The sequence below is a fragment of the Schistocerca serialis genome, chromosome 3, assembly GCF_023864345.2.
Source record: "Schistocerca serialis cubense isolate TAMUIC-IGC-003099 chromosome 3, iqSchSeri2.2, whole genome shotgun sequence".
NCBI classification, from domain to species: Eukaryota; Metazoa; Arthropoda; class Insecta; order Orthoptera; family Acrididae; genus Schistocerca; species Schistocerca serialis.
In genome coordinates, this window is record NC_064640.1 from 438625873 (window position 1) to 438649088 (window position 23216).

General features: G+C 37.7%; 1 protein-coding gene across 1 annotated transcript in view; it reads left to right on the forward strand.

Annotated features, from left to right (window-relative positions):
* Positions 1-20717, forward strand: part of LOC126470910 (elongation of very long chain fatty acids protein 7-like) — a 264344-nt gene extending 243627 nt beyond the window's left edge. The window contains exons 8-9 of the mRNA XM_050098940.1: positions 15663-15909; positions 19640-20717. Of these exons, the coding sequence (XP_049954897.1) occupies positions 15663-15905 (243 nt within the window). The 3' untranslated portion in view covers positions 15906-15909; positions 19640-20717. The remainder of the gene's footprint in view (positions 1-15662; positions 15910-19639) is intronic.
* Positions 20718-23216: the final 2499 nt, after the last annotated feature.

The window sequence follows — 23216 nt, forward strand, 5'->3', positions numbered from 1 at the left end:
ATGCGCAACATAGATTCAGAACTGTCAGATCAACACAGTCAGCTATTTATACCTTCTTAAATGAAATTCTAACTGCAGTAGATAATAAGCAACATGTATCTGGCATATTTCTTGACCTTAGTAAAGCCTTCGATGTAATTGATCATAATACTCTGTTGCAGAAGTTAGGTAATTATGGAATACGAGGCCTGCCAAACAAGTGGATACATTCCTACCTTCATGACAGTCAACAGATCACTCAAATAAAATACAAAGACATAAAAACACAAAAAAATGTAAGTTTTACAGTAATGCACAAAACATTACATGTGGAGTCCTTGGGCCAATTCTTTTCATTCTTTATGTTAATGATTTGTCAGAAAAAATAACTAAAGGGACAACAGTACTTTTTGCAGATGACACAAATATCCTAATCAAATCATGTGATGAGGAAAGCCTACAAAAAACAGCTACAGGTATAATACAAAATTTGACACAATGGTTCAGAGCAAACAAGCTAATAATAAATAATGAAAAAACAGTGACAGTCAATTTCCACAATTCACAGAAACTACATCATGCAAGACCAATTTTTAAATTTGATGGAAAAACTGTCTCATCTGTGAGTGACACAAAACTTTTAGGTATACATATTCAGCAAAACCTAAAATGGGATACACATCTTAACCCTGTAAATAAAAAGTTAAACACACTTATGTACGCATTAAGAATCCTTGCACAAAATACAAGCCGTGCATCAGTGATCACAATGTACCATGGCAGTATTCAGTCACTGCTGATGTACAGCATTATCTTTTGGGGAAACTCTGTAGGTACAAACAAAACATTTAGGCTACAGAAAAAGATTGTTAGAATAATAAACCATGTTAAGTAAAGAGACTCCTGTAGACCAATATTTAAAAATCTCAATATACTGCCTCTTCCTTGCTTATGTATGTATGAAATATTAAATTTCACAAAAGGAAATATTTTAAAAGATGGAAATATCTTCAAGTATAACTGTGATTACCACCCTCATGATACTAGGCAGAAGCATTATTTGCATGTCAATACAGTAAGTACAAACATTTGTAACAGAGGAGTGTATCATACTGGCATAATGCTGTACAATCACATGCTATCCTATTTGAAACAGATGCAAATTTTACAAAAGTTTAAAGTGAAACTGAAAGAGTATTTGCTTGACCACTGCTTCTATTCTGTTTCCGAGTTTTTAGAGTATCAGGAAAGTATAGTGTAACTGCTCAAATATTCTTAACCAGTCTAGCATTTTATTTCATTATATTAATTTTGTCATCAATATTTAACATGTATTGAATAATTTTTAATTATTTATCTTTTCAAAATAACAATGTATATGATGTTGTGTATACAGTACCAATCTGACTTGTCCTATATCGTTTGTGCAAAATATGTACCTAAACACAATTTACAGGACCAGTAAAGAAATACAAATACAATACAACACTTCCTAGATAAATCTCTATCATGAGGAGAATAGTAGCTTAACTTCCTAATTGATAAAACAGAAGCATGCACCATATACTAATACATATGACACAGTATGAACAAGAAGGCATAAATTTAAAACATAAGGGACAACGAATACTGGAAATATACTCCTCCAAGTTCTTAGATGTACACAAATTAAACTGGTCATGTCAGATTATACATCAAGCAGCAAGACTTAATATGGCAACATTTGTCTGACTGAATTGACTGTGGATAAGGAAACAGTTGGAGCTGCTTACTTTGGAAATTTCTGAGTGTTATTCTTTTATGGCATTATGGCATTTATTACTCAGAAGAGATCATGATATGTCCATATAAGGCACTCCTACAAAAATCTGTATCAGAAACTTCATATTTTCACAGTATCACAAATTATCTTGTCACTCATACATTTTGTTAGAAGAAGCTGCACCCTTTCCAAAACTGATAGAGCATATTACCATAATATCAGGTCAAAATAAAACTTGCACAGTAGCCAAACAAATTTCATCCTTGTACAGAATGGCATAAATTATTCAGGCATTGAAGTGTTCAAAGCTCTACCGATAGGAATAAAAAGCCTTCCTCTTATAAAATCAAAATTTAAGAGAAAACTGAAGGAATACCTGGTGCTAATCTCACTTTACTCAGTTGGTGAATGCTTTTCCATAGATGAGCATGCTTGCATGTAGTTTAGTTGTATTATAATTGTATTAGTATGATCCCCCATTAGTTTAGGTGCAAATGTGAATCCTTACATTTTGTTGTAGAGTACAGGGAAGAATGTTGTACCTCGCTACACTTTTCAGACTTCTACCTCTGTAACAGAAGTTTTAATATACTTTCTTACTACATTTTTAAATTATGATGGTCACTTTTATTGCACTGCAATATTTTTCTGAAATTAAAAAATTACTCCAGAAAATTAAGGTTTTTCCAAATTCATGTACCTCAGATCAAGTATTTGATTGAATTTTAAAAGTGTTTCAGTCAATAAAAGCTTGTCAATACTGTTTTTAATAAGCTATCTGTCACACTATTACTCTGCAACACACCAATAATCAGAAAGTGAAATCAAATTGAGCAGTACTACTAATGTTCCAAATAGCTTTATTTTACAGCACTTAAATCTGTAGAATATTAAATATTTACAAATACTGTGCAAAATGCAACCTCATGTCTAACAATAAAAAACTCCCAAAAATAGGAGAAGCTGACTATGGTTGTCTCTAGCTAGCTTTCGTTCATGTGATCCTAAAATTAGTCACTAGACTAAAATACTGACCAAAAAACATCACATGTTCTTAAGTATGCTATCCTCTAGATTCGGCACTCTCATCTACCATACTTAATTTCAAATGTTGATGTATTATATCAGTTCATACCAGTCATAACATAAGTACATAAACCTCACCTACAGCGGAGGTGCTGAGTCACAGATGGGCACAACAAACACACTGTCCAACAAATAAGCTTTCAGCCAAAAAGGCCTTCATACGAATTAGATAAAAAACACACACACACACACACACACACACACACACACACACACACACACACACACACACACACACACACGCACATACACAAAATCACAGTCTCTCACTGCCAAGGGCAGTCTGGCCTCAGCAGCCAGAGACTGTGGTCATATGTGTGTGAGTTACGTTTGCATGATTCTGTGTGTGTATGTGTGTGTGTGTGTGTGTTTTGACTCCTATGAAAGCCTTTTTGGCTGAAAGCTTACTTGTTTGACAGTCTTCTTGTCATGCCCATTTACGACTCAGTATCTTTGCTGTGTGGTAAGTAGCTTTCTATCCTTTTCACAATATTGTCATTATTCCATACTGCATTTTGCATTGTTTAAATACATAAATCTGTCGTTTTATATCCTTCTGTGCCCACTGTTGTAAATTTTGTAAAAATAAAAAATGGTTGGTTCCATATGCTTTTTTGCAGCTGTGTAGCTGTAGGTATCAGTGGAACTTGTAATAAAATAAAGTAATACATACAAAAATATGCTTTAGGAAAGGAGAACATTTTGAAAAGGTTAGAATTCATAATGTATTAACTCAGGGTCTGGTGAACAGTTCTGCACTAATAATGAAAGAAAAAAATTATGCAGGAAAGTAGGGTATTCAAAATGGATGTGGCTCAGTCAGTGGCAATATCATATTGAAAGACAGCTCACAAAAAGAATCTATAGGGTTGATCCTAGACAAGAAGCAAACAGTTGCTGCACAGACATTACGGATAAATAAAACACTGAAATACAGCAAATGTATTGCATACTAGCCAATCCAGCACACAGTCCACACAATCAAGCTGAAGAAAATTATATTAGTATCCAATGTCTTATTATAACATGTCATTAGAGATAGTTGTTGAACATGGTTGGTGACAGGCTTTAGCTCTGGTCTTGTTTAAGGAATTGGTGCAACATGCGCATAAACTAATTTACAGACAGCCTAAATCAGGATGATGGAATATGGATTTCAACATCATTCCTTACTGTTACAAATTCAGCGCTTAACCACTCTGTCATGTGCACAGGCTCAGTGTATATCAGCGTATGTTAGTAACAAAGAGATAAAAAAAATATAAAAATAACTATGTAGAGTAAATTATCAAAATTATGAGCTAAATGGAAAACAAACATAATGATGGAGATCTGTCTACAGCTGAAGAAGGAAAATAATTTTGATGTGGATATCATGCATGATTACCAATCAGCAAGTATTGTTTTAAAATAAATAACTTATTATTCAAGAAAAATAAACTACTTTCTTGTGACAATATACGGACAAAATGCACAATAGCCATAAGTTGCATAAAAAAATATTACGGTGGAGAAATAAATTACTCACTGCTAGTTATCAATTGCTATACTGGAAAACGTTAAATGAACATGAAATCACTTTTAGAAAGACAGAGGGAAGAATTTTAACTCACTAATTTGACAGAAACCAATTAATAAACTGTTGATACAACAGTTTAGTGACCTAAATTGGATACTTATCTTAAAAAATGTTGGTGAAGTAATAACATGCAGTTTTCACCTCCAAGCTGAGTGCAAAGTAGTACTTTTGGATCAGGAAGGCTATCAGCATACCAAAACAAGCACATGAAACCCAAGATGAGTCAATGCATATTACATAACAGACCTTACATCACCTTACATGTTAGTGTGGCCAGGATTGCAGTAAGCCTGACATTAACTGGGTTGCTCTACCAACCAACAATGAATTCATATTATTTTAAACATGGCATATAAATGAGGGCACAAAAGAAAAATAGTCACAAATAATGAAGCAAGTGGACAAGTAAACAAAGCGAGTAATGAAACAAGTGAACAAATAAAGTAATAAGATTGTTGGTTGGTTGATTTGGGGTAGGGTACCAAACGACAAAGTCATTGGTCCCATCGAATGAGGGAAAGATGGGGAAGGAAATCAGCTGTGCCCTTTCAAAGGAACCACCTCAGCATTTGCCTGAAGCAATTTAGGGGAATCATGGAAAACCTAAATCAGAATGGCCGGATGCAGGTTTGAACTGTCATCCTCCTGAATGTGAGTCCAGTGCATTAATTACTATACCACCTCACTCAGTGAAAACTAATAAGATGCAATAGAGATGGACTGTTAAAAATTGGAAACATTAAAAATACCTTCTTTTAAAGCTGAATGTTATGATACAAGCTAATATTCAAAAACAAACAATAAATAAATAAATAAATAAAATCTATGCTCATAAGGCCATTGCTAAGAAAGGCCACATAAAGGATTTTAAGACAAACAGATCACACCAGAAGCTGACCACTACAAAAGTATGGTCATAACTCTACAGAAGTGGAAGGAAAAATGGAAGTAAGAATCAATGCAAATTTGTACAGACCAGCAAGGTGAGGAGCAGTGATAAGACACAGTCATAGGAAAATGGCTTCAGAAACACAGGAGTAATTTACAACACTGTGGTTTTTATGACAACACTTGCTTTTTACCCATGACTTCACTCAGTTACAAGTATGTCACACATCTCCCCCCGCCCCCTCTCTCTTTGTCCATCTCCTCCTGCCCCACCCTCTGTCCATCTCCTACTCCACCTCCATTCGCCCATCTCTTAGTGCCCTCTATGTCCATCTGCTCCTATGCCCCCACCTCTCTCTCTCCATCTCCCCTTTTACCCTCTCTCTCTGTCTGTCTATGCCTCCCTCCTCTCTCGCCATATCCTCCTCACCTCTCTCTTTGCATATCTCCACCTCTCACACTCTCACCATCCCCTTCTCCCCCCCCTCTCTCTCTGTACTTCTCCAATGTCACCCCATTTTCATCCTATCACCACCCCAGTGGGAAGTAATTCTTACTCCCACAGTATTTATTACCAGACAATAAGTGGTATACACTGAGGTGATGAAAGTCATTGGATAGTGATATACACATATACAGATGGTAGTAGTATCTCACACACAAGGTATAAAAGGCCAGTGCATTGGCGGAGTTATCATTTGTGCTCAGGCAATTCATGTGAAGAGGTTTCCAATGTGTATGTGGTCACACAATGGGAATTAACAGACCTTGAATGTGGAATAGTAGTATGAGCTAGACACATGGGACATTCCATTTTGGAAACCATTAATGGATCCAATATTCCTAAATCCACAGCGTCAAGAGTGTGCCAAAAAAAAACAAATTTCAGGTATTACCTCTCATCGTGCACAATGCAGTGGCCAACGGCCTTCACTTAATGACCAACAGCAGCAACGTTTGCATATAGTTTTTAGTGCTAATAGAAAAGCAACACTCCATGAAATAACTGCAGGAGTCAATGTGGGATGTACAATGAATATATCCGTTGGGACAGTCTGGTGAAATTTGACATTAATAGGCTATGACAGCTGGCAACGGGTGGTAGTGCCATAGCTAACTGCATAAAATTGCCTGCAGCACTTGTCCTGGGCTCGTGCCCATATTGGTTGGACCCTAGATGGCTGGAAAACCATGACATGATCAGATGAGTCCCAGTTTCAGTTTGTAAGTGCTGATGGTAGGGTCTGAGTGTGGAGCAGACCCCATGAAACCATGGACCCAAGATGTCAACAAGCACTGTGCAAGCTGGTGGTGGTCCTGTAGTGGTGTGGGCTATGTTTCTGTGGAATAGACTGGGTACTCAGGTCTAAGTGAACCAATCATTGACTATAAATGGTTATGTCTGGCTACTTGGAGACCATTTGCATCCATTCATGTTCCCATTCAAAGATGTGTGTCATGAGAACACTGTTGTTCATGATTGGTTTGAAGAACATTCTGGAAAATTCATGTGAATGATCTGGCCACCCACTTCACCTGATGTGAATCCCACCAGACATTTATGGTACCCAATCAAAAGGTCAGTTCATGTGCAACACCCTGCACCAACAACACATTCACAGTTATCGACAGCTATAGAGGCACCATGGCTCAATATATCTGCATGGGCTTGTTGAGTCCATGCCACATTGACTTTTTGTGCTACACGGAGCAAAAGGAAGTCTGACACTATAATAAGGGGTACCTCATGACTTTTGTCACCTCAGTGTGTGTACCAAGTTCCATTGAAATCAAGGTAGTGGTCTAGGAGTGGGAGTGGAACATACTCACATACATGTATTTTTTTCTAATGTACAAGCTTTTTACCTACAACCTAAAATGCCATGTACAAATGTCACATATATTACACAAATACTGCAGAGTGGGGTGAAGTGAGACATCACCATCTTTGCTATTTTGTTAGTGCTGACATCTAGTGACTCATTCTGAAGGAAGTTAGTCTCTGCTCTTAGTTTTGTCCATTGAGGTTTAATAAAGCAGATGCACCGTATTTTAAGCTACTTCTGTTAGTAACTAATTCACTGAATAATTTTTTCTTTCATATAGGAAAAGGAAAACTATGTGATATCTTCACAAACCACTTCACTAGCTATGGAGAACATTAATTTAATTCTCAAACTAACCAGCAACCTCAAGAGCTGGTAGTGAGTTTATGTAGTACACAAATTTTTGAAATGTATTTGTCATTAATTTATTCATGAGGCTAATTTGTTTAAATAATCACTGTTTTCAAGGGGTGAAGTGGAACATGGTCAGAAAGTGTAAAAACGTTACAGGTAGTGCTGGGCTCTTTAAGTATGACTCAAATACAATGAAAAAGGCTATTTCAGAGTACAGGAGAAGTAGTAAAACTTCAAGGAAAACAGCTGAGGAATATGGTGTTCCAAAAACAACACTGGGAAATAGGGTAATGAAAACTTGGAGAGGGAACATGGAGGTCAGCAAGTTTTAGTGAGGAACATGAAAAATCAATAGTAACAGGAATTTTAATCTGTGCACAAATGGGGATTCCCTTTAAAAGTGGTGATTTTAGGGATATGACGAAAACTTTTCTTGATTGGCATGGACATCATGTGAATAAGTTCAAGGACAAAAGACCAGGGAGGGACTAGATCAAGAATCTATCTGAAACTGTAAAGAGATCAAGGGCTACTGCTGATGAAGAATCTCTCATTGCTTACTAAAAACCTGGAATCTAATTTGAAACACATTCCTCCAGAGACTATATAAAATTATGATGAAACAAAACTTCACATATGATCCTTGGTCTTCCACAACCATTGTGAGAAGCAGATGTTGAGATCCTGAAAGTTTTTGATCACATCAAAACTGTCAATCAGTGTAATTTTTGTTGTATCTGGAAATGGAGAAATGCTTCCACTATTTGTTTTCTACATGAATTGAAGCACAAGTCTCTACACAACTTGGACAGAAGATGGTGTTGAGGACACACACTATGCATTAAGCAAATCTGGTTGGATTTACATGCCATTATTTGAAGAATGGTTTTTGAAAATAGTTTACCATACTTAAGAAGGTCTGACACAAGAAAATCTGTTGTGGAGGACAATTTTCCATGTCATTGCTTCCCAGGAAGTCATAAGGCCACGTCAATTTCACAAAATTGCTTATATAATGCTGGCTCTGAATTCTACACACCTTACTCAGCCACCAATGTTGCTCTATTCAGGTCCATGAAGGCAGCATGGAGAGTTGATTTGATCAACTGGAAAAAACAGAACAAGGACTGCCTGTCAATGTCCAGTTTCCAAGAAATCCAAAGGAAGCATTGGAGAAAGTTGAAAACACACCAATGAGAATGTGGTATATCATTAGATCCTCATAACGTGCTACAGAAAGGACCAAGGAAAGTTCAGCACTCAGAGTCAGAGAGGATATGGACAGATGTTCTATACACATCAAAAAACTTTAGCATCACCTCATTTCTGAAAGTTGTGGAACCTGTACAGAAAATTGGAATAGAGATCAACATAAACATCATTTCTGGCCTCTTAATTACTCATGAAGACCACACATTGCATGTTGTACCACCATACAGTGAGACCTTCAGATGTGGTGCTCCAGATTGCTGTACACACCAGTTCCTCTAATACCCAGCAGCACATCCTCTTGCATTAATGCATGCCTATATTCATTGTGGCATACTATCCACAATTTCATCAAGCCACTGTTGGTCCAAATTGTCCCACTCCTCAACAGCGATTCGGTGTAGATCCCTCAGAGTCGTTGGTGGGTCACATCATCGATAAACAGCCCTTTTCAATCCATCCCAGGCATTTTTGATAAGGTTCATGTCTGGAGGACATGCTGTGGCCATCCTAGTTGAGCGGTGTCATTATCCTGAGGGAATTCATTCACAAGATGGGGATGATGGAGGCATAAATTGTCATCCATGAAGCCGAATGCCTTGCCAATATCCTGCTGATATGGTTGCACTATCAGTTGGAGGATGGCATTCACATATCATACAGCCATTATGGTGCCTTCCATGACCACCAGTGGCATACGTCGGCTCCAAATAATGCCACCCCAGAACACCAGGGGACCTCCACCTTGTGGCACTTGCTGGACCGTGTGTCTAAGGCGTTCAGTCTGACTGGGTTGCCTCCAAACACATCTCTGACGATTGTCTAGTTGAAGGTATATGCGGCACTCATCGGTGAAGAGAACATGATGCCAATCCTGAGCGGTCTATTTGGCATGTTATTGGGTCCATCTGTACCGCACTGCAGGGTGTCATGGTTGTGAAGTTGAACCTTGCCATGGACGTCATGAGTGAAGTTGGGCATCATGCAGCCTATTGCCCACAATTTGAGTCATAACATGACGTCCTGAGGCTGCACAGAAAGTATTATTCAACAAGGTGGTGTTGCTGTCAGGGCTCCTCCGACCCATAAACCACAGGTGGCAGCCATCAATTGCAGTAGTAGCCCTTGCGCAGTCTGAGCAAGGCACGTCATCAACAGTTTCTGTCTCTCTGTATCTCCTCCATGTCCAAACAATATTGCTTTGGTTCATTCTGAAACACTGCTCTTGTTGAGAGCCCTTGCTGGCACAAAGTAACACTGCAGATGTGATCAAACCATGGTACTGACCATCTAGGTATGGTTGAACTACAGACCACACGACTGCGTACCTCCTTCATGGTGGAATGACTGGAACTGATCAGCTGTCAGACCCCCTCAGTCTAATAGGTGCTGCTCATGCATGGTTGTTTACATCTTTGAGCAGGTTTAGTGGCATGTCTGTACAGTCAAAGGGACTGTGTCTGTGATACAATATCCACAGTCAATGTCTGTCTTCAGGAGTTCTGGGAACCAGGGTGATGCAAATTTTTTTTTTTTATGTGTGTATATGAAAAGCTTGTCACAGTTGTATCTAGTGGTTTATCAAGAAGCAGAGGCAGAAAACTGACTGTTCAATCAGGTATAAGTATTTTTCCTGCTGATTTTGGCCTCAGGTGTTGGCCACAACTTCTGCCAGCTACACCAGTATCTCTGAGCATCAGTCTCTCAGTAATGTCTGATCTGTTGAAATGCTGATGGATGTGAAGGGAACTGTTGAGAAAAAGTTTGGATTCCTCCAGATGAGAACAGTAGTGGTGAAAAAAATGTCAGTTTCTACTAAGAATGAGGTTACAAGCCAGGGACTTCATTGTGGGGAAATTCACCACAGAGGAAGACTTCTAAGATAAAACCATGTAGGTGAGGTAATCAGCACACCAAAGAATAATATGTTTGAAGTAAATTTTCTAATAAAAAAGGATGGTATAAAGTACAATATTCCATATCCTCCCATTTCTGACATCCAGTATGTTCTGTAAAAATATATTATATGGGGTACTGATGTGTATAGAGACATCAGGAGAGGGTGATTTCTCTTTCTAACTTTGTCCAAGAATGGTGACATAATGAAAGTTTGATAAGTGGAAGTTGGTATGATATTTTTTTCATGTTAAAGTGCATTACAATTGTCTTCTTTGCAGAAAATTCCTATTGTTAACATAAACTAGTAAAACTTCATGTACAGCAGCCTAAAATAAGCAATTTTCTACTTACTGTGCTCTGAGGTGTTACTTGCCTGCAGAATGGGTAGAGGGGTGGCAAAATCTCTGTTCCTTTTCCCTCCATAGCGCACTAGAGGGAGATTAAAGCACAAATAAATTTCTCTCCCAATCCACCCCAAGAGACCCAGACATGGGACAATTCTTAAACCCACAGAAATGCCCATAACCAAATGTATTTTTAAAAATTTGAGCCCAGGCACACTATATCACAATGTTGCATAATTTTATATGTAAAGTGGCATGAAGCACTGAAGTAAATTCAATGGGGTATTCACTGAGAATGTGTCCCACTTCACCCTGTTTTACACAATGCAACCCCAAAGAGGATGTCAAGTTTATCTGTGGTATACACCCATGTGATATGATCTTTGTTCCCTAAACAACAAATTCCTCTCCTGTGCCAACCTCTTCATCTCATAGTACCACTTGTTACCTATGTCTTCAATTATTTGCTGGATGTATTTCAATCTCTGTCTTCCTCTACAGTTTTTATCCTCTACTGCTCCCTCTAGTATTATGGAAGTTATTCCCTGATGTCTTAATAGATGTCCTATTGTCCTGTCCCTTATCCTTGTCAGTGTTTTGCAGATATTCCATTCCACTCCAATTCTGCACAGAACCCCCTCACTCCTTACCTTTTCAGTCCACCGATTTTTCAACATTCAGCTGTAGACCACATCTCAAATGCTTCAGTTCTCTTCTGTTCTGGTTTTCCCACAGTCCACATGTTTCACTACCATACAGTGATGTGCTTCAGACGTACATTCTCAGAAATTTCTCCCTCAAATTAAGGCCTATATTTGATACTAGTTGACTTCTCTTGGGCTGGAATTCACTCTTTGCCAGGGCAAGTCTGCTTTTGATGTCCTTGCTCAGTCCGTCGTTGGTTACTTTGCTGCCTAGGTAGTAGAATTCCTTAACTTCATCTACTACATGACCATCAATCTTGATGTTCAGTTCTGCACTGTTCTCATTTCTGCTACTTCTCATTACTTCACCTTTTTTTTATTTACTCTCAATCCATATTCTGTATTCATTGGGCTGTTCAGTCCATTCAGCGGATCATGTAATTCTTCTTCACTTTCACTGAGGATAGCAATCTCATTGTATCATTGATATCCTTTCACCATGAATTTTAATTCTACTCCTGAACCTTTCTTTTATTTCCATCATTGCTTCTTCGATAAATAAATTGAACTGTCGAGGAAAAAGACTACATCCCTGTCTTATGTCCTTTTTAATCCAAGCACTCCATTCTTGGTCTTCCACTCTTATTATTCCCTCTTGACTCTTGTACAAATTGTATAGTACCCATCTCTTCCTATAGCTTATCCCTATTTTCTGCAGAATTTCAAACATCTTGCACCATTTGACACTGTTGAACCCTTTCCCAGGTCAAAAACTCCTATGAACAAGTCTTGATTTTTCTTTAGTCTTGCTTCCATTATCAACTGCAACATTAGAATTGTCTCTCTGGTGCCTTTGATGCCTTTACCTTTCCTAAAGCCAAACTGATTGTCATCTATCACAATCTCATTTTTCTTTTCCATTCTTCTGTGTATTATTATTGTCAGCAACTTGGATGCATGCACTGTTAAGCTGGTTGTGCAATAATTCTTGCACCTATCAACTCTTGTAGTCTTGGGAATTGTGTGGATGATATTTTTCAGAAAGTCAGACGGTGTATCGACAGACTCATGCATTCTACACATCAATGTGTATAGTTGTTTTCTTGCCACTTCCCCCAATGATTTTAGAAGTTCTGATGGAATATTATCTATCCCTTCTGCCTTATTTGATCTTAAGTCTTCCAAAGATCTTCTAAATTCTGATTCTAATACTGGAACCCCTCTCTCTTCTAAATCAACTCCTGTTTCTTCTTCCATCACATCATCCAAACCTTCCCCCTCATAGAGGCCTTCAATGTACTCTTTCCACCTATTTGCTCTTTACTCTGCATTTAACAGTGGAATTCCCATTGCACTCATAATGTTACCACACTTACTTTTAATTTCACCGAAGGTTGTTTTGACTTTCCTATATGCTGAGTTAGTCCTTCTGACAATCATTACTTTTTTGATCTCTTCACATTTTTCATGCAGCCAATTCATCTTAACTTCCCTGCACTTCCTATTTATTTCATTCCTCAGTGACTTGTATTTCTGTATTCCTGAATTTCCCTGAACATTTTTGTACTTCCTTCTTTCACTGATTAACTGAAGTATTTCTTCTGTTACCCATGGTTTCTCTGTAGTTATCTTCTTTGTACTTATGTTTTTCTTTCGAACTTCTGTGATAAATGTTTTCAGAGATGTCCATTCCTCTTTGACTGTAATGTCTACTGATCTATTCCTTATTGCAGTATCTATAGCATTAGAGAATTTCAAGTATATCTCTTCATTCCTTAGTGCTTCCGCATCCCACTCCGGTGTGTATTGATTCTTCCTGGCAAGCCTATTAAAATTCAACCTACTCTTCATCACTACTACACTGTGATCTGAGTCTATATCGGCTCCTGGGTACACCTTACAATCCAATATCTGATGTCAGAATCTCTGTCTGACCATGATTTAATCTAACTGTATCACCCAGCCTTTACCAAATATACCTCCTCCTCTTGCAATTGAACAAAGTACTCACTATTACTAGCTGAAATTTATTACAGAACTCAATTAGTCTTTCTCCTCTCCCACTCCTTGTACCAAGGCCATATTCTCCAGCAACTCTTTCTTCTTCTCCTTCCCCTAAAACTGCATTCCAGTTCCCCATGACTATTAGATTTTCATCTCCCTTTACATTCTTCACTACCCTTTCAGTACCCTCATATACTTTCCCTGTCTCTTTATCTTCAGCCTGCAACATTGGCATGTATGCTTGAATTGTCATTGTTAGTGTTGGTTTGCTGTTGATTCTGATAAGAACAACCCTATCACAGAAACTGTTCACATTAAGACACTCTCTGCAGTATCTACATATTCATAATGAATCCTACTCCTGTTATACTATTTTCTGCTGCCATTGATATTATCATATAAGCATCTAATCAGGAATCCTTATCTTCTCTCCAGTTCACTTTACTGACCCCCACTGTGTCTAGATTCAGCTTTTGCATTTCCCTTTTCAGATTTTATAGCTTCCCTGCCATGATCAAGTTTCTTACATTCCACACCCCGACTCGTGCAGCATTATCCTTCCATTGGTTATCCTATAAGCATCTAATCAGGAATCCTTATCTTCTCTCCAGTTCACTTTACTGACCCCCACTGTGTCTAGATTCAGCTTTTGCATTTCCCTTTTCAGATTTTATAGCTTCCCTGCCATGATCAAGTTTCTTACATTCCACACCGCGACTCGTGCAGCATTATCCTTCCATTGGTTATTCGATCTATTTCTCATGGTCACCTCAACACCTCAATGGTCAACTCATGGTCAACTCAATACAGAAAACAAGAAACAAAAGGTAGTTTCAGAACATTTTTTCATGTCACCCCTTCTGCTAAAGGAAATAGGGGTATCTAACACTACCAGTACTTCCACCTGGCTATTCAGCCCAGCTTTCTTTTCTGCCTGTCCACTTCCCTTCACCATCTTCCATCTGGCATCTACACCTCCTCCTTTTTCTGCCCACCTTCCCATCTCTCTGTCCATCTCCTTCCCCCTCTCTCTGTCTCCTCCCCACCTCTCTGTGTCCATCTCCTGCCCTCTCCATGTCCATCTCCTCCTACCCCATTCCCTCTCCATCTCCTACTTCCTCCCCCCTTCTCTGTCCATTTCCTTCCTCACTCCATCTTTCCATCTCTTTCTTCTCCTTCTCTCTGCACATCTCCACCTCACCATCTCTCTGTATATCTACTCTTTCCCCTCTCTCTGTCCATCACCTCCTTGCCCTTCTCTCTTTCCACCTCCTCCTCTCCCTCTTTCTATCCATCTCCTTGTCTCCCTCTCTCCTCCCATCACCTCCTCCACCTCTGTCTTTCCATCTCATCTCCCCCCTCTCTCTTTCCATCACCCCTCTCTCCATTTATCTCCTCCTCTCCTCTCTATGTCCACTTCCTCCTCATCTTCTCACTTACTCTCATCTCCTCCTCCCCAATCTTCTCCCCCTCTCTCTATCCATTCCCTCCTTCCATGCTCTCTCTGCCTATCTCCTTCCCCCTCTATCTGTCCACCTCCTCTTCCCCTGTCTCTCTGCCCATCTCCTCCTCAGTCTGTCATCCTCCTATGTCACACCCACCTCAGTGAGAGCTAGGTAGTTCTTACTACCACAGTGCTTATTTCCAGAAAATAAGTAATATGTCTACCAAGTTTGGTTCAAATTGAATCAGAGGTTTATAAGTTGATATGTTCCCATTTACATTCATTTAATGTGTATGTGAAGCTGAGCATTTGGCAGCAGTACTTTTGTTTAAGATCTATGATTTTTCCACTAAATCAGTATCTTATTCTCTGTATTTTTTATTTTTAAAATGTCATTGTATTAACAATGACAGTTACCTACTATTTATTTCATTTAGTCAGTGTAACATAAGCTATATTCAGTTTTATCAGGATGTGTATGCTTTATATTTTACCTTCAAAATTTCATTATAATCATTATAAAATATTTCCAATTGTAGCTTATCATGAATAGCTAAACAGATATAGACCAGTCAATATACTAAACTAAAAAAATCAAAGTTAGTAAATATTTTTGTAAAGTGAACGCATCTTATCATTTACAGGGCCAATTTTGTCTGGCTTTCTTGCATTCCTTCCAGTTGGTCTTCTATGACTGTGGCTACCCTAGATGGTCAGTTTTCTTGACACTACCAAATGCCATATTCTTTTATTATTTATTTAATGACTTTTATGGAAAGGCATATTCAAGCTACAACAAAAATCAGTCTGGTGAGGAGAAATCTATAAGCAATGGAAAAGTGGTTGAAGAAAAACAAGATTCACATAATAAAGAAAAGGAAGCATGATGAGGTAATTAGTCTAGAATTTCATTAATAAGAAAATTTTGTCTTAGAAAACTACAAATGTTCAAAACTATAAATTAATGCTCTTGCTTTTTTTCAAATATTGTAGCTATTATTATTGTATTTTGAAAGTAAAAATATATTTTGCTGTTTCAAAGCTTATTGTGATATGCCACTTTGGTGCTGGAAAGACCAGTTACTGCTGATTTCCAGTACGAGTACCTGTACTTAGTTATATGCTTTCAGAAGTATGTTAACGTTCTTTCCATGAAGGCTAGGATGTGCGTAAGTTTCCAGTGTTTTAATACTGAATGTACCTTAAGAATCAGTAAAGGCAAAGATTCGTAATTGGGTGCCTGAAAAGCTCAGGAAACTGGGGAAAAGGCAGTGTAATTTTACAAACAAACAGATTAAATTAGTTGCAGTACCCTGAAAAGGATAGACTGCTACTCATCATATAGTAGAGATGCTGAGCCACGGACAGGCACAACAAAACGGCTGCTAATAAATAAGCTTTTGGCTAAAAGGCCTTCTTCTGAATTAGGCAACATACACGCTTTCGTGTGCGCGCACACGCGTGCGCGCGCACACACGCACACACACACACACACACACACACACACACACACACACACACACATCACTGTCCCTGGCTTCTGAGGCCAGACTGCGAGTCACAGTGTTTTAATAGGTATACAATATGAGATATAAAACAAATAAACAATAATGTACAACGATGGACAAGAATATGGAAAAACAACAACAACACAACACATTACCATGCCTATGGGATTCAAAACAGCTTCCTTTCATCTCATAATTCATAAATGTAAGTCCTGTAAAGTATTTAAGAGAATCATATGCCATTCTTTATGCAAAATAGTGGCAACTGAAGGTAATGATAATGGAGGTTTGTAGTAATCATGCTCCCTTCTCTCCAAAGTGGAACAGAATGGCTCAATAATATTGATATCTGGTGATTGTAGTGACTATGGGAGATGTGACACTTCATTTTCATGCTCATAAAACCAGTCCGGCATCATTCAGATTGCGTGAACAGGGGCCCTCTTGCCTTGGAACACAGCATTATCATTGGGGAACAAACACTGTACCATGGGATGTACCTTGGCAGTAATGCAACATTGCAAAGTACTCACGGATCCCATGGAATACCACAATTTGGATCTCTAAAACAACACCAAGCTCCCACCGTGATTCACTCTTGGGTCACAAACTCTGCCAGAAGTTGAAAAGCAAGACTCATCTGATCAAGTGTCTTTCTTCCATTGCTCTATAATCCAGGTTTTATAGCTTTAGCACCACATTTTCCTGTTATGGATATTTGCATCACTAATGTGTAGCTTTGAAATTCCATGCTTTGCAAATTCCCTGCTTATGGAGCTCCCTTTGTGTTGTTTCAGTGCTGACAGGGTTTGCAACTGTGACATTCAGTTCTGCAGTGACTTTTGCAGCTGTCATCCTCTACTTTTCATCACAATCCTTTTCAAAAATTCCTGTCACAATCATTCAACACACACTTTCATCTGCATTGCTACTTAGTGGATGATGTTTTTCCACTGTTGCTGTATGTGGTATAAATCTTTGATGCAGTGCCTCTTGAAACACCAAACACTTTACAGATACCTTGGTTTCAGAATTGAGCACCAACAATTTGCCCACATTCAAATTCACTTATCTGCAAAACAATGCACTCATAGCTTCACAGGACACTGTTCTGACCATGACTGCCACATGCAGTGTATTAAGGACACTGCACAAGTGTTGTTTGTGGTCAAACATAGCAATGCAAACTGCAGGCCTGGCTAGCATCTGCATTCACAATCAAACATGCATTTCTCATGGTGTTCCTATATTTTTATCCAACCCCTGTAGAATCTCAATAAAAATGAAATGAAAATGAGAAATAGAGATTTCAACTGTAATTCATCAGTTTCCATGTGACCATGTTAGTCAACACTACTTCGTCATGAATTAATTGCTACATAAGTAATAGAAACCAAATAAGAAAATATAATAACCAAAAAATGAGACCTTAAAAAACACTTAAAACACATTTACACTAACATGTAGGCCTACAATAAATACCCAGATGGAAAGAAACAAAATATGAGAAGGTAAAGGATACACTACAAGAAATGATGATCCAGATTTTTCTGGGAAGCTGTAAGAGAAAATAGCCAAATGCATCACTGTCATTTGAGGCAGGAAACAAGAGCCCAAAAGAATAAAGACTGAAAATACATAAGAGGTGGCTGATATGAAGAAATACTCCTAACATTCACCTGAAGTGATTTATGGAAGCCACAGGAAACCCAACGTGAGTGTACCATCATAAGTACTGCTCCTCCTACATCACTCAATAACATTTTTTGATACAGACAATTTGGATAAAGAAATTTTGTTGTTCGCAAGAAAGCTATTTGTAAAGTACTTCAGTGTTTACAGCTAAAGAAATGAAAATGAAAGTTTAATTTTTTGTCATATACTTGATGCAGAGCAACAAGGTGCTGCAAGAAAAGTGTCATGTTCACCTTTGAATAGTAGTTATTGTAACAAGAGGACCTGACTTAGACTGTATTGTCTGTTTCATATACATAAATACTATGATGATAGGCATGAGCATACACTGATTTAATCTTATTTCATACCTACATTACTTAACCAACATATTATATTTGCTAAATCTAGTTTAAGGTGATAATTATAGTCCATTGTCAAATTATAGATGTACCTAGTTAAATTTTTAAATGCAAGTAGGTTATTAACTTTGTCTCTTGTACCAAAGAGTATCTTAAATGATTATATTCAAGAGTCTATAAATACACTCTGCATTTTTAAGAGGGATATCATAATTTACAAAAAAGTGTTCTACTGTGTCCCAAAACCAGAACAATCTTTATACAATCTGCAGACATTTTCATTGTTGCTCATTTCATGGGGTAGTGGCTATAAGGTTGTATTGGCACCACCCACACACTATAATGCTGTAAACAAAATACATGTTTTGTATTCCATGTTGTGCACTGTTAGTGCTGACTCTGAGGAACAGGGACACTGAATATTGCCACTAAATTATCATGATCCAGCACTATGACTGCTCATTACAGTTGTGCCCACATAAACTGTTCCACTTGTTTCATACACATCCTAAACAATAAATATTTCAAAGTTTTGCCAAAGAAAATAAAAATTGCATGAACTATACAGACTTGTAACATTCATTACACAGCCTCCATAAAATACATGCCTGCCAATGTAGAATCATAGTGAATAAACATTTCATGCTTTTACTACAAAAATATAAAAAAAGTTTTGCAATTTAGTTCCAAGAACATTATTCCACACAAGACAGATTTTTACAAAATTCTAGGAGAACTGAAAACACCTTTTTTTTTAGGTAAAACATATTATGAGAACGTTACCAGTATCAGTATGCTTTCTTATTTTGGACATTTCTGTGACTCCTTAAAATAGTTACCAACACTTATGTGCACACCCAGACTTGATGTGTTATCAAAACATTAAAGTATAACTTGGTGTTGCACAACTTACCTACAAGTTTTGAAGTGAGGGAGTACATTCATTTAACTAACAATTATAGAAGTGGAGCTATAGGATCAATCTTGAGAAGAGACACTATATTTTTTTATGTTTTAATTTACCACTCATTTTTGAGCTAGTCATTCTCAAAGCACTTAAAGTATTTTATTTTACAGGATCAGAAAGGAAACTTTGCCATTCATTTTTCTGTTTATGGCTGTGGTATGTCGAAAAGCTGCCCAACATAGACTGTTTCATCATCTGAAGCACTGATTATGCAGTTGTGTCAATGAACATTTTGCATGTTGTATTTGTCAATGCTGCAGAAATAATGGAAAATTAATTTCTATGATATTTCCATGGTTTCTGTTTGAAACCCACTGTTTTGTCATAAGATGTAGTACATGTTATTTTTGTGCTCTCTGTTAGCTTTTGAATGGAAAAAGGGAAGAACAGTGGACATATATTTTATTTAGTATAGTATTTTTGACATTTTACTTGTCAAACCAAAGGTTTTTCTGTATGGGTATGGTGGTTCAAGATGTAATACTGCACCTGTCTGCCATATGACTACTTCACAATACATTATATTTCACATGGTCTAAGAAACTGTTATAAATATGTATGATACTTTGATTCACTAGCTTTCGACCAAGTATGTTAAAGATCATTTGCCTTAGATAATAATTTTACAAATTATAGGATAATGAAGATGAACACACAATGTAAAATTCATTGGAATGATTAAAAACTGTACTTCACATTTCACATTCACTGATGAAACACTATTTGTCACATATTTTTACCTTGATTGACACGCATATAATACACTCAAAATTCATTCAGTTAACTTATTTCTTGCAGCCATCTGGACAGATGAAATATTACAAATGTGCCAGTTTCTGACAAATTTTGTGAATAGTAACAGAAATGCCATGAGTTATTCTCAAATTGGCTTCTAAGTTTACTTTTAGTAACAAAACTTCATTATGCTGATAAAATAATGAATCTATCTTTATTGTCTTAGAGATTGATTAAAATTTAACACAACCTTTAAAAAACTTTATAAATTGAGATACTATTTACCTTCCACAAATAAAAAAAAATCATATTCACACACATCACACTCTCATCATAAATTGAAGAATAGCCTTTGGGTTTGTGGAATGTGTCAATAATAAAAAGCTATGTACACTTTCTTTCCTTTGTTAAACTGCAAATAATTATCAAAAATAAATTATTTATATTTCAAGAAGCTTTTTTTATGTCTTTTTAAGTTTATTTAGTCATTGATGTTATGAACCGAAAGGTTGTTTGTAAAAATGTCTATTTATTGTACATTTATTAAGGATTTCATTCATCGATAATGATGTATTTCTTCAGCTTTATCACTCTGAATTGTTTCTAGTACATTCCATTACCAAAAATTAAAGAAAAATGTAACATCATTAAGCATTTTTTCTGAATTTCTCGGTTTCTTTATTCCATTCTAGATTAATAACTTTTCAGTAAATTTTCATTCAGATGTCTGTTACAATCATTCTAAATGTAACTATACCTACATTTATTACACATAAGTGTCTTTGCACATTGATGCATATATGTATACTCAACAATAAGGTAAATAATTTAACATTTATAAACATGAAATAAGTTGTCTTATGTTTGATAGCACTGATTTACCTCAAGACAGGCAACAGAAAAGACAGTCATTCAAAAATATTTTGAATACAGCTTCTGTTGAAATGGTTCTATTGTTTTGCTTTGATCTGCTGAATACCAGAGGACTTTTAAGTCTATCAGTAGAATGGAATACAGAGCAAACATTGTTATTACATGAACGGTATAATTCTTACATCTGTATTTTTGCTGTATTTCAAAATATCAATATTATGTCCTTTAAACAAGATTAAAATCTGTGATTCAAAAATAACTGTGCCATTTGATTGATGAACTGAATTCACTGCCAAAATTTTTGTACTTTGGGTAAGTGGTATGCTACATGTATATTTTTCTGTATTGTTGCCTGTGAAGAAAAATATATGGAACATGTTATCATCAGCCCATATTTTTTTGTTTTGTGCTCAGTTCTGCCTTTACAGTGTAATTTAATTTGTTTATTTTGCTGTAGGTGACTACTACACACAAATACATCATGTGGTCATCTGAAATGAGTCACCGATTTTACATTTTTAATAATATCAAACTTCAAAACTGAAGATCTTGCTCATCACAGACTTATATTGCACAGATGCTACACATGTTTAAAGGAACTAACTCAGAAACTGAGCCTAATAAATAGCTAAAACAAAATAGTGAAGAAAATAAAACAAAGTGATAGGTGTTTTAAAAAATTACAAGAGTGTATCCAAAGGCAGACACCAAAGATGGTATCTTGATAGTGAGTGATGACACAGGGTGGCAGAGCTCTAACAAACAAAACATGCAGCAGCGTGTGGCAGCTGCAGTAGCTGCTCCACTAAGCAAATCACAGTCATGTGGCAGCCCTGTGCGATAATAATTCTTCTGTTTCTTGTATCAGATGATTGGGTAGCATGGCCAGTCCAGCACTGGACATGATAATGAGCAGTGACACAAGATTGGAGGCATGACCCATAGAGTCAGGTTGGAGCACAGAGGTCTGGGCCTCAGTGAAGAAAGCAACACCAACAACCCGTGGATGAAAATCTATGGCATCATAGTATGTGTATGCAGGGCAGGGGCAGCAGAGTGCTTGTGCAAAGGGTGGGTGGCAGCTTGGCAGTAGGTCATGTGTGGGAGACATCCAGGCACAGACTCTGAACTAAGGACCCCTCAGATATGCCCAGGAGTTGTTGATGTCAGCCTGCAGGTGGCCCATGCTGGATCATACCACTTCAAGTTCTGGTAGCATCAGGTCTAGGCTCAACTCAAGCCATGGCTAATGGCGGCAGGTGGATATTGTATTGATGACAGGCATGGAGTAGTTCTCGGCGTAGGCAGTAGTCAATAATGAGTGATGCTTGGTCCGTGAGTGGCTAGTGTTAATACTTGCTCATTGTGGGTCTATTACGAAAAGGTGCAATTTTAGTCGTGTAGAGGGGCCAGGCAACACTGCATCAGGGTCCAGCCACAGTGCTGAAGCAGTGACTTGCACCATGTCAGCTCAGCAGTGTTCCAGCCTTGGAAATGAAATTTCAAAGGCAGCACACTGGGTTGCGTGACTACGGATTATGAAGCCTGCTAGGGAAGTTGTTAGCATAACACTCCTCCCACTAGGATAGGTGTTAGCATAACATCCTCTCCACCCCCACCCCCACCCCCTGACCCCCCACCCCCTCTTTCAGAATATTCAGTTCACCAAAATGTGAGCTGTTTCTAAATCTATGAATTACTGAAGTCAAAGCAAGTCCTCTGGAGGAGATGGTATTTCCTCAGAACTACTGATATCCTTAGTGGGAGCCGGCCATAATAAAACTATTCTATCTGGCATAATTATTTAATTGGATAGATAAAACGTCTACTCACCAAGCGGCAGCAGAACACACACATAAAAAACTGTTGTGATTGGCAAGCTTTTGGAGCCAGTGGCTCCATTTTCAGGCAGAAGGGTTGAAGGGGAAGGAAGAAGGGTGAAGGAGAAGTACTGGAGAGGTCTAGGAAAAGGTGTAGATTTCAGGAAAGTCACCCAGAGCCTCAGGTCAGGGGGAGACGTACCGTACAGGATGAGAAGGAAAGCAGCTGCTGACGTGTGTAAATATTAGTGAACATAAG